General features: G+C 54.2%; 6 protein-coding genes and 1 non-coding gene across 7 annotated transcripts; 1 reads left to right on the top strand and 6 right to left on the bottom strand.

The window, feature by feature from the left end:
- Positions 1–318: 318 nt before the first annotated feature.
- G6M90_00g053460 (uncharacterized protein) lies at positions 319–1,246 on the bottom strand (the record flags this gene model as incomplete). Its single annotated transcript, XM_014684983.1, has 2 exons — positions 319–1,182; positions 1,235–1,246. The coding sequence occupies 2 exons, from the start codon at positions 1,244–1,246 to the stop codon at positions 319–321; spliced, it is 876 nt and encodes a 291-aa protein (XP_014540469.1).
- Positions 1,247–4,366: 3,120 nt separating this feature from the next.
- Positions 4,367–4,438, bottom strand: G6M90_tRNA00000078. The gene has a single exon. It is a non-coding gene; the product is annotated as a tRNA-Asp (tRNA).
- Positions 4,439–5,080: 642 nt separating this feature from the next.
- On the top strand, positions 5,081–6,292 carry asqM (Monooxygenase asqM; the record flags this gene model as incomplete). Its single annotated transcript, XM_014684982.1, has 1 exon — positions 5,081–6,292. The coding sequence occupies one exon, from the start codon at positions 5,081–5,083 to the stop codon at positions 6,290–6,292; it is 1,212 nt and encodes a 403-aa protein (XP_014540468.1).
- A 211-nt stretch (positions 6,293–6,503) lies between these two features.
- Positions 6,504–7,496, bottom strand: G6M90_00g053440 (uncharacterized protein; the record flags this gene model as incomplete). The annotated part of the gene is made up of 1 exon (XM_014684981.1): positions 6,504–7,496. The coding sequence occupies one exon, from the start codon at positions 7,494–7,496 to the stop codon at positions 6,504–6,506; it is 993 nt and encodes a 330-aa protein (XP_014540467.1).
- A 708-nt stretch (positions 7,497–8,204) lies between these two features.
- G6M90_00g053430 (uncharacterized protein) lies at positions 8,205–9,692 on the bottom strand (the record flags this gene model as incomplete). Its single annotated transcript, XM_014684980.1, has 1 exon — positions 8,205–9,692. One exon carries the CDS (start codon positions 9,690–9,692, stop codon positions 8,205–8,207), a length of 1,488 nt encoding a protein of 495 aa, XP_014540466.1.
- Positions 9,693–10,196: 504 nt separating this feature from the next.
- On the bottom strand, positions 10,197–10,367 carry G6M90_00g053420 (uncharacterized protein; the record flags this gene model as incomplete). Its single annotated transcript, XM_066130562.1, has 1 exon — positions 10,197–10,367. One exon carries the CDS (start codon positions 10,365–10,367, stop codon positions 10,197–10,199), a length of 171 nt encoding a protein of 56 aa, XP_065986891.1.
- Positions 10,368–11,283: 916 nt separating this feature from the next.
- Pm20d2_0 (Peptidase M20 domain-containing protein 2) lies at positions 11,284–12,624 on the bottom strand (the record flags this gene model as incomplete). The annotated part of the gene is made up of 1 exon (XM_014684979.1): positions 11,284–12,624. One exon carries the CDS (start codon positions 12,622–12,624, stop codon positions 11,284–11,286), a length of 1,341 nt encoding a protein of 446 aa, XP_014540465.1.
- Between the last annotated feature and the right edge of the window lie 2,084 nt (positions 12,625–14,708).

Below are 14,708 nucleotides of genomic sequence, written 5' to 3'. Positions count from 1 at the left end.
AAGCCTTTTGCTTCAGGCCTACTATCGTAGCCTTGTCACAGGAGTCAGGCCTCTTGTTTGAGTCGTAGACGGAGAATGCCGAGGATAACAAGTGTTTTGATTCCAACTATACATATAGGACCGACTTTATTGAAAGCACCAGTTCACCACCAAATGTTATGGGTTCAATGATCAGTGGGTAACAATATTGCAGCTGCCGGGGTTCCTGTCGCAGTTGCACTTGGAGGGAGCATTCACCCATCCTGTAAGACGACTATGCATTGCAGGCCAGCGAGTCAGCGAGCGACAATCTCGACAAAAATATGGTTGGGAAGAGTCTCACTTGGCAATGTCACTGGCGTAGCAGTGAGTAGCAATACCGTTCTGTAGCTGCCCCGTGTTGGAAATAGAGCCCGAATTGTAAATTCTGGCCGCGCGGTAAAACGCAGAGATGTCCCCACGACCAGACTCGTTCATGCAGCTGGCGAGGCCATCGCCAGAGTCAGTACCGGCAGCACCCTCACTGATCATCTCGTAAATAGTAGAGGCAGGGCACGGGCTCTGGACGCGGCCGTTATCGTTGCAAGTGCCGTAGCCATTATGGTCCTGCATGAGACCTGGGTTACGCACCCCCCAGTTGGTAGTCGGGGCACGAACGCAACCGTGGGATTCCTCCATCATGACAGCGAGGATGAAGCGGTGGTCAACCCCAGAGGCATCGGCAGCCCTCTGGATGGCGTCGTAGATGGCACCAATCTCTTTCCCGCTGTTGTTGGGCTGAGGGGGGTTCTGGTTGCCGCAGGACCGCAACATCTGGCTCTTGTAATTGTGGAACATGTTCTCGAAAGAGACCCAGCGGCTTCTGGGGGGCCAGCCTTGTCTAGTACTTCCGTCACCCCAGTACATTGTATAAGAGTCGACGCCGTTGCCCCTGCCGTCATGGACGTTGCGGCTCTTGTGGGTGGCGAGGTTGCCATAGCGGACACGCTCGCCCTTCTGGCGTCGCTCCATGCGGGCAGAAACTGGAGATTCAGAAGCGGTACCTGCAGTGATTTGGGGATGGTTTCCGGGCATGAAGTTGCCGCCATAAGGTTTCTTGACTGTGAAAACTGAGGCAGGGGGCTCTGAGGTGACACTGGGGTCGGCGACTGAGGGGGGATAAGGAACAGCACAAACCGCACTGATCAAGACGGTGATGGCGAGCTGTAAAGGAAATCAGTTTGTATACAAGTAGCCGGACAAATAACGAAAATACATTGGCAAGCATTGTGAGTTGCATTCTATGTACGAATAGCTCCCGATGTATACGTGTTGAAAAGAGCAGTGTATATCGTTGTTCAATGACCATGGAGATTCACGACCAAGTGAAGACGATTTTGCCAGAGGACGAGCTCTATAAATACTCGAGTAACTCCATATACGCTGAAAAGCTCATCTCGTTGCTAACATGGCGTACATTTCTGAAAAACAGCAACCTTGGTAGTTTCGGGCACGCCATGGCCGTAACTCAGCATGTCAAGCAGACCAACTGTGCCCCATTCTCAACTATTACAATGAGAATGCATGCAAGCACCAACACTGATGACGTTACTTCACGTAAGCCCGCGCGACGAGTTTACCCCATGTAAAGCCCGTTGGAATACTCTACACGTCAGTGCCATTAGTCTTATCACGCATGCCAAGGCGGAGGATTTGGGTTACAATAAGCTAGAACCATGTTAGGCTCCGAGTTACATTGCCTCAACTGTTCTGCATGAGCCAACGGCCACTTGTGCACTCCCTGCACCATGCACACCGAGATTCATGTCTTGTGATGCTACCACGACACGCCTGAGCGCAGTCTCGGCGGCAAAGTTCAAATTCCATGAGCTTGCAGCTCCAATCAGAATCCCGCATGGAGCAATACATATGCATCACCTCTGCAGAGGGCAGTCAGAAAAGTTGTTCGGAGCTCTGGCCAGTCCTTTGCTGGTGGTCGCAGTTGGACACGGACGATAAGACAACAGGAGTTGTTGCCAGAGACCCAAGATTGAACTCGGCCATATTTGGTGGCCCGGCCTTGAGCCTAATGTGGCAGGTGGACGTTGACGCAGTGCAATGACACAAGTTGACGAGGTTATTTGACCGCTTGCGGAGCTGCAGCCGAAGAACAGTTTCTTCGCATCTAGATGGTGGTTTTGTCATGACTGACTTGCGGGAACACGAGGGCTTTTGGTAGTTAACTAGAAACAGGTCAGCAACACCTCGAGTTTTGGCCAAAGGCATCAGCAATATATAAATGAAAGCTTGTCCAGATGTAAGTTGGTGCTCACTCTTGGCGCAAGGCGTTCAAGGTGCTGCATTGGAACACGAGATATGTATTCCAAAAGCTCCGACGTCGTCTGCGCCCAACGACTGGGAGCTACGAGCATATCCTCCCAAAGCCGGCATGACACTACATATGTACGGACGCCATTTCCACTCGGCAACGTCACCAAGCTCCCGTCCTGCATACATATGTAGCCCATGCGCCAGACCGTTGCCGCATCAGACTCCGTCGACTCCTTCAACGGCAGCCGAAACCACATGCAACCAACCAATATTGAACTAATTACCCACCCCTGCAGGCTGAGGTGCATGATGCCTCTCATGCCATGATGAAATCGGCAGCTCGCGACCTCATCAAGGCCCTTGCCCATTTTCTCCGGCACAGCTATGGCGTAAGAAACTATGGACCCGGCCACGACATCATGTTATTGTTTCCGTGTCTACTATCCAGAGAGCTCCTGCTCTGCATGTCCTACGGTGTCATTGGCACTGGGGGTATCTACACTGCTGCATCTCCGCCCAGCACACTTGCGGATTTGGCAAGCCAAAAAAAATAGGATGGCCTGTGCAATGCTCTGGTTCAAAGCTGGTGGTATCCTTGGCGTCGGCTCTGGCGATTCTGAGGCCACTGATGTCACACGGAAATGGGCCAATGTCACACGTTGTTACACAAGGGCTACGGTCACGGGATTAGGGCAGAAGGTCCTCACCGACTTCTTATATAAATAGACTTATATAAATAGACATCTTCGGTCCCTCAAGGCCTTCAGGAAAACCAAGGACCTTTGATACCAAAGACTATTATTAGATGAATTGAGTAAATTGCTCCAAGCCCTCTGTTGAGCCCTTGTCACAATCCATGTCTTGAAAAAACCTGGATGGACTCGGGATTCTGCAAAAAGTATCTGAAATCGAATCCCTTTAGCAGGCCTGAGCAACCACACATGTTTCGTCTTTGACAGACCCCGGCGACCAGAGTAACGATGCAGTGGGAGCTTGTAAAGTCTTCCAGGAGCAATCATGATTTCTGGCCTGTCATTAGGCGGCTGAAGGAGATTGACAAGGGAGACATGCTGTGACAAGGGTTCAATATGAAGGCTTGGAGCAAAAGGGGCTCAATTCAATAATAATCTCGTAGGATGTCAAAGGTCCTGAGTTGCTAAGAGGAAGGAAGGGAAGGGTGACTGCTTTATATATATAAAAGGAACGCCTAGGCCTAGGGCTCTTACCCGGGCACATGTTCTAGCTGTGTAACCAACAGGTTCCTTTATCGGCGAAGCCCTTTTGTTGGGCTTCACGATCTGTTGGGCCTTTTCCGTGTAACACATGCCGGCAGACAGTTTGGTTTGTATGGATCTAGAGTTTGATGCAAAGCGCAACTCTACTAAAGTCTACGAAATCGCTATTGAACTTGTACTTTTTTCTTCTCAGAATTAAAGTACAACTTCCTTAATAATAATTCAGTGATATAGCTTTATAGGAATGCATGAGAGCATTTCTATACACCTTGCCTTCTAGTATAATGCTTAATCTACAACTAGAAAGAGGAGACATTTAATTTGGAATAGAAGCTAGATTTATTAGCCTCGGGAAGAGCAAGTACAGATAGTGTCAAAGTAACAATTCCCATTGCTTCTAAATGCGATCTCGAAGCATTGACCTTTATTGCATGCGCGAGATGACTATTATTATTCAGAGGGTTAAATTATACTCCTCCAGGGCTAATGACACAATCTCCGACGTAAAAATCATCTTTTCAACTCTGAGCAGTTTGAGATGCAAGGAACCATGTTGGTATTTTATTCTTGTTGATTTTCGGATCCATGCTGCAAGTATACTAATAGCTAGAGAGAAACGCGAGCTAAGGAGAGAGGGAGATGAACAAGACATCTGGAGCTTGGGCTTGTGGAGGCGCCTGGAGGTATATTCAAGTGACTCGGCAGTGACTTTGGCAAATGGCAGCTGGGTGAACATTGAAGAGAGAAAAATAGGCCAGTGCAGCGTTTTTAGATGCCTATATATATGGATTATGGACCTCCGATCGACAGAAACTACGGGGTCAGAGATAAACTGGCCCTCATCTTCCGTAGTATAGTGGTCAGTATGCAAGCTTGTCACGCTTGAGACCCGGGTTCAATTCCCGGCGGGAGAGCCACTTTTCTTTTTGCGTCTGCATGCAATTTTTTTTTTTTTAATTTCTCCTTACCTCTCTCTCTCTTGACTTAATAAAATGATGGTATGACCTTTTCGCCGGGCAAGTCCGTTTCTGATGTATATTTTAATTGCAGCAAACGCCATGTCGATAATTCTCTTTGGTGGAACGGTTTTTCGCCTTGAGGTTGGCACAGTTCCCATGTCGTGCCGCGGCAATCTAGTGAATGCGATATGAAACTACAGTACCTACTACGAACGTATATGTAGTTGGGACTTCTCTATTGCCGCATTACAAACTGTAGTGTCAATAGAAAAAAATTTCCCGTCTCTTTCCCAGTTGACGTATAATTGGTGCAAATTTGACGCTCCTGGCGTCGCCGCCTGCCCTAGGGTAGCCCCGTCCGTACGACGTTTCGGGACCGAAGCTGCGTCCGGCTCGCCGAGTCAATTTCATGTTCCGTCAGCGGCTCCGTGATGCCAGCAAATATACGGACTACAGAGCACCGATCCTTGGGGCAGAAAGTTTCCGGTATATAAACTTTCTCCTAGCCCTAAATGTTGAAAAGCCCATCACGTCTCCCCTCTGCATTGTGTTCTCAACTTCTCCGGCTGAGTCTTGGCACATATATTTACAACCAAAATGGCTTCCAAACAGACAATCGCCATTGTAGGCGCCGGCCCCGGGGGACTCTGTCTCGGCGCACTCCTCCAGAAGCAAGGAATCCCATACACCATTTATGAACTCCGCGACGCCCCCTCAGACAGCATCATGTCAACGCCATCTGGCATGCTCGATCTCCACGACGATGCAGGCCTAGCTGCCATCCAAGCCTGCGGGCTCTGGGACCAGTTCTCGGCTCTCACCAACGACTGCAGCCAAGATACCCTCATCGTGGATGACCAGGGCACTCTTCACTACAAGGATTCTGGGTCGGGCCGTAATCGACCCGAGGTGGCGCGCAACTCGCTCACTCATCTTCTGCTGGCGGCCAACAACCCCGAGGCGCTGAAATGGAACCACAAGCTCCGCAGGGCAGCGAGCAGCTCAACAGGCCAGTTTACATTGGACTTTGGTGACAATGGCACCTTTACACACGACCTCGTTGTGGGAGCAGACGGCGCATGGTCCAAGGTTCGGCCTCTCGTGACCCTTGTCGAGCCCCAACACGGTGGCATGTATTACACGACCCTGCATATCCCCAACGCGTCAGAGCGATATCCCCATCTCGCACGCCTCGTTGGACATGGCACAAGCTTCCTTCTCGGCGGCAAAAACGGCCTCGTTACCCACCGAGGCGTCGGAGGCTCCATCTGTCTTCATGTCAGCGCCTCATCCTCGAACAAGGACGACTTTGCCCAGTTCGAGGACAATACCGACCCTGCCGTTGTCCGAGACGCGCTGCTCCATGACCCGAAGCTGTTCCAGGCATGGAGCCCCGCAATCCAAGAGCTCATCGAGACGGCGCTGGATAACGAATTGACGCCCCGCGATCCTCGGGCCCTGAACATGAGACGGATGTACATGCTCCCCGTTGGGCACACGTGGGAAAATACCCCAGGCGTGACACTGATAGGCGACGCAGCACACCTGATGATGCCCTGGGCCGGAGAAGGCGTCAACCTTGCCATGCGCGATGCGCTCGAGCTGTCCAAAGCCATTGCGAGCGCGTGGAACGAGCCAGACTCCCGAGACGCCGGCCCGTTGTCTACGGCCGAGTATGAAAAGGAAATGTTTGCCAGGGCCCGCGCATCCGCCGAGGAGACGTGGTCTAATTCGAAGATACTGTTTGCCGACAATGGGGCCAAGGCCATGGCTGATTTGATGGCCAGCTATGGGCCGTCCCATGAGTAGGACTTTGTTTTGGGCGGAGGATTGTATATATGATGTGATGGACCATGATGTAATTCAATAGAAGATGGACGCAATACTTTTTAGATAAATACCGCCTACTTAACGAGTTATGAAAGAGGCTAATAAGCAAAAACTCCAATGAATATTCACAAGTAACGAATGATGCCGCTTCACCATGGGATAAAACCCGGCGCTGATTACCACATAAATTTCAACTCTTGTATCCTACATTCGCCACAGCCGCCTTGTTCGGCCGATAGTCCGCCAGCATCTCATACACCGGCTCCGGGTTGTGCAGTTCGACAGGCACCGCCTCCGTGCTGCCCATCAACTCAGCCGGGGCCCTCACCCCCGGCATCTCATGGACGGACCGCTCGTGCGGGAGAGTCTGGTAGCTGGCCTCGCTGTATGTCGGGCTGTCCTTGTCGTACGCCTGGCCGAAGTTGTGAAGCATGCCCGAGGGCGGCGTCTGCTGCCCGCTCATCGGCTGCTGCCGCGCCACATCCATCGCGTTCGCGGCCGCGCGCTTCCGCCTAGCTCTCCAGATGACAAAGGCCGCGATGCCGGCGAGTACTCCCACCGCTGCGAGAACGCCAATGACGATTCCGGCAACGGCACCGCTGGATATACCGCCTCCCCCGGACGCACCGTCGCCGCCGCTGCTGCCGCCGCCTCCTCCGCCTCCTCCTCCTCCAGAACTACCCGCACCGCCGGCACCGCCAGCTCCACCACCTGTATCGATATTATTAAAGATGTTGATGCCCAAATCTGTGCCGCCGTTGGCGCCGGTTGCCGCGGCGTTGGCCCCCGCGGCCTGGCAGACACCCGAGTACTGCGACTGCAGGGCCGGCAGCTCCGTACACTTTGTCAGGGCGTCCCTCTGTTCGCTGCACCACGAAAGCACCGAGGACTGGTACTTGCTCGCCCTGCTGGAGAGGCTGTCTGGGAAGCGGATGGCGGCGGCGCCCGTCTGCGTGGCCGCCACCTGCTGCGCGTAGCTGGAAAGGTCGGGCGGCGGCGTGGGGAGATCGAGAAAGTTGTCGAGGACAGACGAGCAGTCGTCGAGGGCGCGGCGGCCCGTCTGCCGAGCAAAGATTGCCGCAACGTGCTGCTTGGCCGTGGGTGTGGGAGCCAGCCCTAACCCGGCCGCCGCCAGCGCGGCTTGCGAGAGCGCCAACACCAGCGCCGTGGCGATGAGGAGCATGGTGTTTTTGTGACTCTGCTGCTGGTATCAATGAGATGCCTCTCTGGTCCGCGAGAGACTGGCTGCGAAGGGGGGGCAAGTGTGAGAGAGCACTGGGCGGCTTTGCCAGAGCCGTCGTCGGAGGGACGAACTACACAGCCCCCCGAGAGAAGCTTGGCCGGGGTTTTAGGAACCATGGTAAGATGGAACCCGCGTCACCGGTGGTCCGAGAAAGGCTCTGCCCTTGCATCCTGGTCGGTTTGAATCATGCTGACCCCTGGAGCATGATTTGAATCGACATGGGCTAACCGGAGTGGGAAGCCACGGACGACTCGGTAGTCTGATAAGGGTGCCCGTCTGATAATGCTGTGTCGGTTTGATAATTGGTCTGGGCTACATACGGAGCAAAGAGTCGGGAATGGGAAATGGAGCCTCTTTGGAGCGTTGCATGGCATGTTGAGTTGGCGACCAGTTGGGCGCGTTGTATCGCGAGCCAGATGGCCAACAAGATGAGTTTACATGTAAGGTTCAGGCACACGTGGGCGGAAAGGCAATGCTTTTGTCATTATTCTCGAATTACGTCCTGTATAAAACTAAACCGCTCTCTAGAACAAAAACTATGCAACGTGTATATGCTGAAAACGTAGTGGCCCGACTACACTATTATGAGCAAGAAAGGGATTGTCAAACGAGCCGGCCGCAGCGGATCAAAGGCAGATTAGATTGCTTCTACACCTTTTCCGTATTCTTCTCCCGGCGCTCAGCGCTGTCGGTGTCGTCCATTATGCCATGGCGGAGTGCCATGGTGCAATAGGTGCCAAGAATTTCGGCGAGATATCTCTCTCTGTTTTTGAAGTGATCGGGCCCGACCTCGCGGGCCATGCTGTGGGCATGGTCGAGGAGAATCTGCTGGAGGTCGGCCGGAAGAGCCAGCAGGCTCTCGGGACTGACGGAGAGTTCGGCCAAGTCGGTCGCGTTGCCGCCCAGTGCCTGGCAGATTTGCGGATTGGCAATCACGTCGGCGCAGTACTGGTGAATGAGGGAGTGGCGCGTCAAGAAACGAAGCATGTCCCCGAGTGAGTCCGGCAGCTCGGCGCACCACGCCGGGGGGGCCTCGGGGTCCTCGAGGCTCTTGACCTCGGACGCGGCGGCGAACTCGAGGGCGTAGATGAGTTCGTCCCGGACCATGGCGGGATGGCCCTCGGATCGCGTGTATCCAATCATGCGTCGCCACCAAATGTTGCAGAAGACGGAGGATATGATGACGGGAATCAGGATGACGTATCCCCACCACCGCGTGGCCGTAATCATGGAGCCCACGCCGCCGAGGATGGTGGCCGTGCCGTTGATGACGGAAAACACCTGGACCTTGCGCGCTCTTCGCTTGACGAGGGCCGATGCGGTGCAGGCGCCGAGCAGTTTGCGCGACGCGCTGATGTGCCGCTGGGCCTTGGCGAAGATGAAGGCAGCCCACAACGAGTTGCAGAGGCCAAAGAGGGCAATGGGCGTGTTGCCGACGTAGCCAGACAGCAGGTTGGACGCGAGGAAGACGGAGGGATTCGCGCCGCCAATGGCCATGTAGGTGCCGACGGAGATGAGGATGGCGCCAAAGCCCATGAGCAGGTCCATGATCCATCGCGTCACGAGCTCGGTGCCCAGCTCGCGAAAGTTGATGGCCAGGATGATGTCCGTCTCGAGCGTCGACTCGCACCGCGCCGCGAGCCGCCTCTTCTCCTCGAGCAGCAGCAGCCTCTGCCTCCGCAGGTAGCGGACGTTGCAGCAGGCGCGCCTGGCGTCCCGGAAGGCAAAGATGGACAGGAAGCCCGCGACGGTGCCGCCAATGGCCATGAAGACGACGGCGTAGACGGGCACGGGCACGTCGTTCCACACGTTGGCGGCAAAGTCGCCCGCGTTGGCGAGCTCCATGAAGCCCACGGCCCGCGAGAGGTTGTTGATCAGCCTCCCGTCCCGGGCGAGCGCCCACTGCCCGTCCTTTTGCCTGACCAGCTTCACCGGCGGCGGCTGCTGCTGCTGGCCTTGATGGACTGAGACTCTGTCTTGCGTGCTAGCTCTGCCCGTTGCAGCCAGTGTTGCCTGTTGCGGTGATGGTGCCGCTGGCACAGCCTCCTTGACGGCACACATTTCTGGGGTCGATGACGGTTCCTGGGCCCCGGGCGCAGCGCCGGCTGCAGACAAGGTTTCCTCTGTCGACGACATGCTTTTTGCGAGGGCGGATGGCAAGACGGATGCTGTCCCAGTCGTGGGCCAGAGAGGACACTGGACTGACAGAACGGCCCTCGTCTCCCTCCGATTCAGAGGAAGGAATTCGGCGGCGGCAGCACGGGAAGAGGCCGGGAGAGGAGAGGAGAATTTGCGTCAATGATGACAGCCACGTGTCTGGTCTGGTACTCCGTACATGCCTCGCAACGGGCGCGAGACAGGGTGGTACGCGAGGTGGTATTTCAACAAAACCAGAGCTGCCCTCAGCCTTTCCAGCTACTAGTACTCCGTGCTACTCGTTGCGAGCCGCCGCAGACGTAATAAACGCTCAGGACCTTTTGAGCCCTTACAAAACAGGCGCGACAATCTTCTCTTTACCATCTTCCTCTTGGGCGTAACCCAATGGCTCTGGGGTCGCGGCTGGGATTTGCCGTCGTTTGCCAGCTCGCCGGGACCACCGCCCTCCCCATCAGCCCAGGTTCTTTTTCCAGGTGTTCCCCTTCAGGGGACAGCGGGATCCTCAGGATCCAGAAATTCGCAGACGGCCCTCTTAACGCGCGGCTTTGTGGGCACGACGGGGTCTTGGATGGCGCTGGGCGCTCGGCAATCATCAGCCGGCCACAGGGATCGTGGCGGCGAGCCAATAGCACCGGGCCGACTGCTCTCGGGCATCCTGTCGATCGATCAATGCCTCTGTTCGCCAGCTGTGGAGGGTAGGGCTGGATGTCGTGTCAGAGAATTGATTGCCCGCCGGGTCGGGGGGTTCTTGACCGAGTCATCAAGCCTCCTGGCCTCTTGACTACAATCGCCAGGCCCTACGACTCCAACCGTCTAGAATGGTTTTGTACTAGTTGGCAGTAGTGGCTCTCTAAAAATAACGGCCCTTTTCGTGTTGAGGCACGCCTTGGCACTAGACTTTTACGCATGGCAGTGACTCAGCGAGACGACGGGACCAGCTGTGCCGAGTCCCTCGTGCGGCTGCTTGATGGCGTTGCGGGTTTTGCTTTTGCTTCCCAGGAGTCTCTATGTATGAGTAGCACGGCTCCCATTCGTGTAGCCTCCAGATGTCAGTTGGCGTGCGGTACGGCGCAACTATTCGCAGCCTGGGTCACTATTCGCGCACGACGAATATCGCTGTCGCGCCCGCCATGTCGGAAATGGCGCCCCTGTCCGCACCCATGTACATACCCTGATGGCACAGACTGATACCAGACGGGACGTGTTTCTGGCGTGAGGTTTGCGGAGTCTTCGGCAAGCCCGAAGGTCCTGGATCCTCGTCTCGGCCAGTCACATTTCGAGTCTCTCTGCCTCGGGAACGTTCTGTAACAATTTCCCCTGCGGAGAATTACTGCTGGTAGCGTGCTACAGACCCTCCAAGTTCCTGGGCAACGCGGCGTGAGTCAATTTACTCTCCATGTTCCCCAGTTCACAAATGCCGTCTTGAAGGTCTCGGACAGTGACCGGGTTGGGACAGTGAACTGCTCTGGGCAAGACAAAAATATCTCGACCAATTGTTTATTGTGAATCGCAAATGGTTTACTGGTAAGCCTGTCTTCATGTATACGTGCGTGTGACGGTGCCCTACAGGCTACAAGTGTGCTTCTTCGTCGTCCCTTTCAAAGTCGAGACGCGCTTGAGCGGCAACTTTGCTGTCCAAAAGCACCCTCAACCCCAGCATGGCCATTCCCTTTGCCGCCTGAATCGCCGCTCCGTGAGCCTCATCCGTCCCGGCGGCAGCGGCAAACCGCGGATTGTGCATGGCAACGCCGGGTTCCGCGGGTATGCCAATTCCGCCGTGGAAACTGGGCACAAAATGGGATACGTTGCCCATGTCGGTGGATGCGTTCAACGCCCGATCTATTTTGAGATGAATGTTTTGGCCAAAGGCGGCCATTTCATCCACGTAGATTTGGCACAGACTATCATTGGCCCTGAGATTCAAGTAGTGGTGCTGTCTGTTGGGAATGTCCAATGTTAATAGTTTCTTCTTGGCACCCTCGAGCAAGTACGAACAACTTGGCAACAACAAGAAGGGGCTTCGGACGAACCTCGTCGTTTTCATCTCGCAAGCCGACGCGGATGCGCCAGCCTCCCAGCACTTGGTCACCCGTTCCATGAGCTTGTCACATCCCGCCGCCGTTGGGCTTCTCACTATCCAGTTCATGCGGGTGTAGTCGGGGATCACATTGGGCGCCGTGCCTCCGACCTCGAAGACGCCGTGTACTCTATCTTCCGTGTGCATCTGTTGCCTCAGGAGAGAGACATTGTTGTATGCCGCGACGGCTCCGTCAAGCGCGTTGACACCTTTCCACGGCTCACCGGCCGCGTGTGCTGTTCGGCCCTTGAATTCGACGAGCGTGCCTTGGCAAGCAATGAGCTTCATGCCCGCCAGGCCCGAGAACCCCCCCTGAGAGACATACTCTATCGGCATGGGGTGAGCCATGATGGCCGCGACGACGCTCTCGGGAGGGTTGAATGCGCCCGCCTCGACGAGGTCCTGCTTGCCTCCGCCGGACTCTTCTGCCGGCGTTCCCAGGAGTCGAATACGGCCGTCGATTTTGAGCGCCGACATGGCCGCTGCCGCTCCAAGGAAGGCCCCGATGGACGAGATGGCAATGAGGTTGTGGCCACAGGCATGCCCAATCTCTGGCAGGGCGTCATACTCGGCACAAAAGATGACTTGTCTATCGCCAGATCCAACGGTGGCATCAAAACTCGTGGCCAATCCCCACGCGCTCCTCTCCACCTGGAAACCAAGCTTCTCGAGGTAGGCGGTAATGGTGTCATGGGCGATGAACTCCTTGTATGCAAGCTCTGGATTTGCATGGAGCGTCCTGTTCACTTGATGCAGGCCGTCGTCCAACTCGTCCAACCTGGCGTTGACAATGGCACGAGCCTGGGTTACAGTGTCGACTGTCACGGGACTCATTTCTTCTCTTCTTGATGAGACTATCACGATAGACAACTGTGAAGATGCGATGCGAGGTTTGGAAACGAGCTGACTGAAGGGCTCTGTCCCCTTTATACGCCGAGAGCAAGCATGGACAAGACCCAAAACGGTGAGGCACAGAATATTGCCGACCGTCGGCAAACGTCACAACGCTGGCTGGTTTACACCAATTACATGCTTCACCATCAACCCCGCGAAGCAAAATACCCACACTCTGACCGGCAGCTTCCATGTCTTGCGTCCGCCCTCGGGTACAGCTGCCTTGCTTTAGCTTATGAACTAAAATTCGGATTTTGTTCGGGCGCGTCGGTGTTGACCGGTGCGGTCGATGCTGTCCGGGCTCGTAGAAGGCTGGAACCAGAGGGATACTGTTGACAGATGATAAGCATCATTAAACTCTGGGGCCATCGTCAAATCCACCAAATGGGTCATGGGCTGGAAACGCCTAAGCCAATTCAGTGACAAGTAGAACAGAGCTTTCCATGCCAAAGCCATCACTATACGTGGAGGGGAACGAGTCTTGTTCTGGCTTGAACACGTTTCCTTTCAACTACGGTGATGGTCTAGATTTAACCCATCACCACGTCGAGGCATCCATATGCTTCAAGACCACACAGAGAGAGACAGCGAATGTGCTGACCGTGGTAGGCTCGTTACTCCAGGCGCCGGAGATGGATATGAGTACCCTGATTCGCTCGGGGTCCTGCCGCCACGTGGACGAGCAGAGAAGCACAGAGGTGCTGCTTCTGTCATGGTATATATTATGCAATAATTACATGCGTGTGCGTGTATTATAGTCTGATTCTCATCAACCGTCCCTCTTGATGTTTTGTTTACCAAGATGGTGAATCCACTATTCCTTCTTGAACTTGATAGTTACTTTGGACGATAGGCCATGCCATAGAGGGCCAGGGGCTTGAATTGTAGTATAATTGAGTCCAGAGTCATTAAAATTCGCCCGCCGCACGGGGCCGAGAGTTGTCGTCTTGACAGGTCCCATGTACTAGCACCAGACTTCTTGTTCCCACGATGCATATGGATTTCGACGCTGAAGCCTATAAGCCATTTAGCTATAACCTTTCTATTATTGGTTTTACAAAGAGGTTTGAGTAAAGTCCCTTTCTCCGGAGGCTTGGAAAACTGCTGGATATTAGCATGCAATGTTAATCCTTATGCTAGACATTATCGTATTTAAAACGCAATGATTAAGGAACAGTCTGTATAAATGCTTAGTTATATTAACAGAGACAGCGCACATACTCGCAGACCCCCCCAAAAAAACTTATTCATACCTTTCTGCCCATAGCTCTTTCAAATCACACGAGTGTACTCCGAAAATATTTGTTCATTGAGCTGAAATCTCCTCGTTGAAGCACGTTCGGTACGCGGCGCCATCATAAAGACGATGAAAACGCTCGAATTTGGGCAGTTCCATCGTCCCGGGTCGCCCCGAGCAAACATGACCTGGGGTTAAGATTTCTGACGTCAGGCTTGTGCATGCCCATCACCTCTTCAACGAGGCTGGGATGGAATCACGCCATGCCAGAGTGTTCGGGGGTTTGTATAGATTGGGATATTGCCGTTCACATGGTCAATAATGAATGGTGGATGGACGTGACACTCGTAAACCTCTCGCAATTTCAGATTGACTCGATTTTCAACCGGAAGGCCCGCCGCCTGAACGTGTTCCTTCCTCCCGAGGATGTCACAAAAACCTGAGAGGCCATTCTCTCGCCAGGAAGATGAGCGTTACTATTGTCAAAGAGAAAGTTGCTTGGGTTCCAATATCGCTGGGAAGAACGTATTCGACCTGTATCTCATTCACCCCGTCTTCGTTCCCCATTCAAGTCTCGGTGAGACCTGTGGCAACCAACAACAATACCGCGGATGGCCATGATATTTTCCTGAGGGAGAGGCCACTGTACTTGTGGCGTTATCGCACACTTGACATTTCATAAAGATCTGATCGGTATGAGAGGTAGCGGGTTATGAATTATGGTGCAACTATCAAGGTCGTTTCTGAGCCGGGTCCCTTGACCTACTAATCGCATTAAGTTAGAAAT

Source organism: Metarhizium brunneum, chromosome 3, assembly GCF_013426205.1.
Source record: "Metarhizium brunneum chromosome 3, complete sequence".
NCBI classification, from domain to species: domain Eukaryota; kingdom Fungi; phylum Ascomycota; class Sordariomycetes; order Hypocreales; family Clavicipitaceae; genus Metarhizium; species Metarhizium brunneum.
This window is presented reverse-complemented; position numbering and strand designations above follow the sequence as displayed.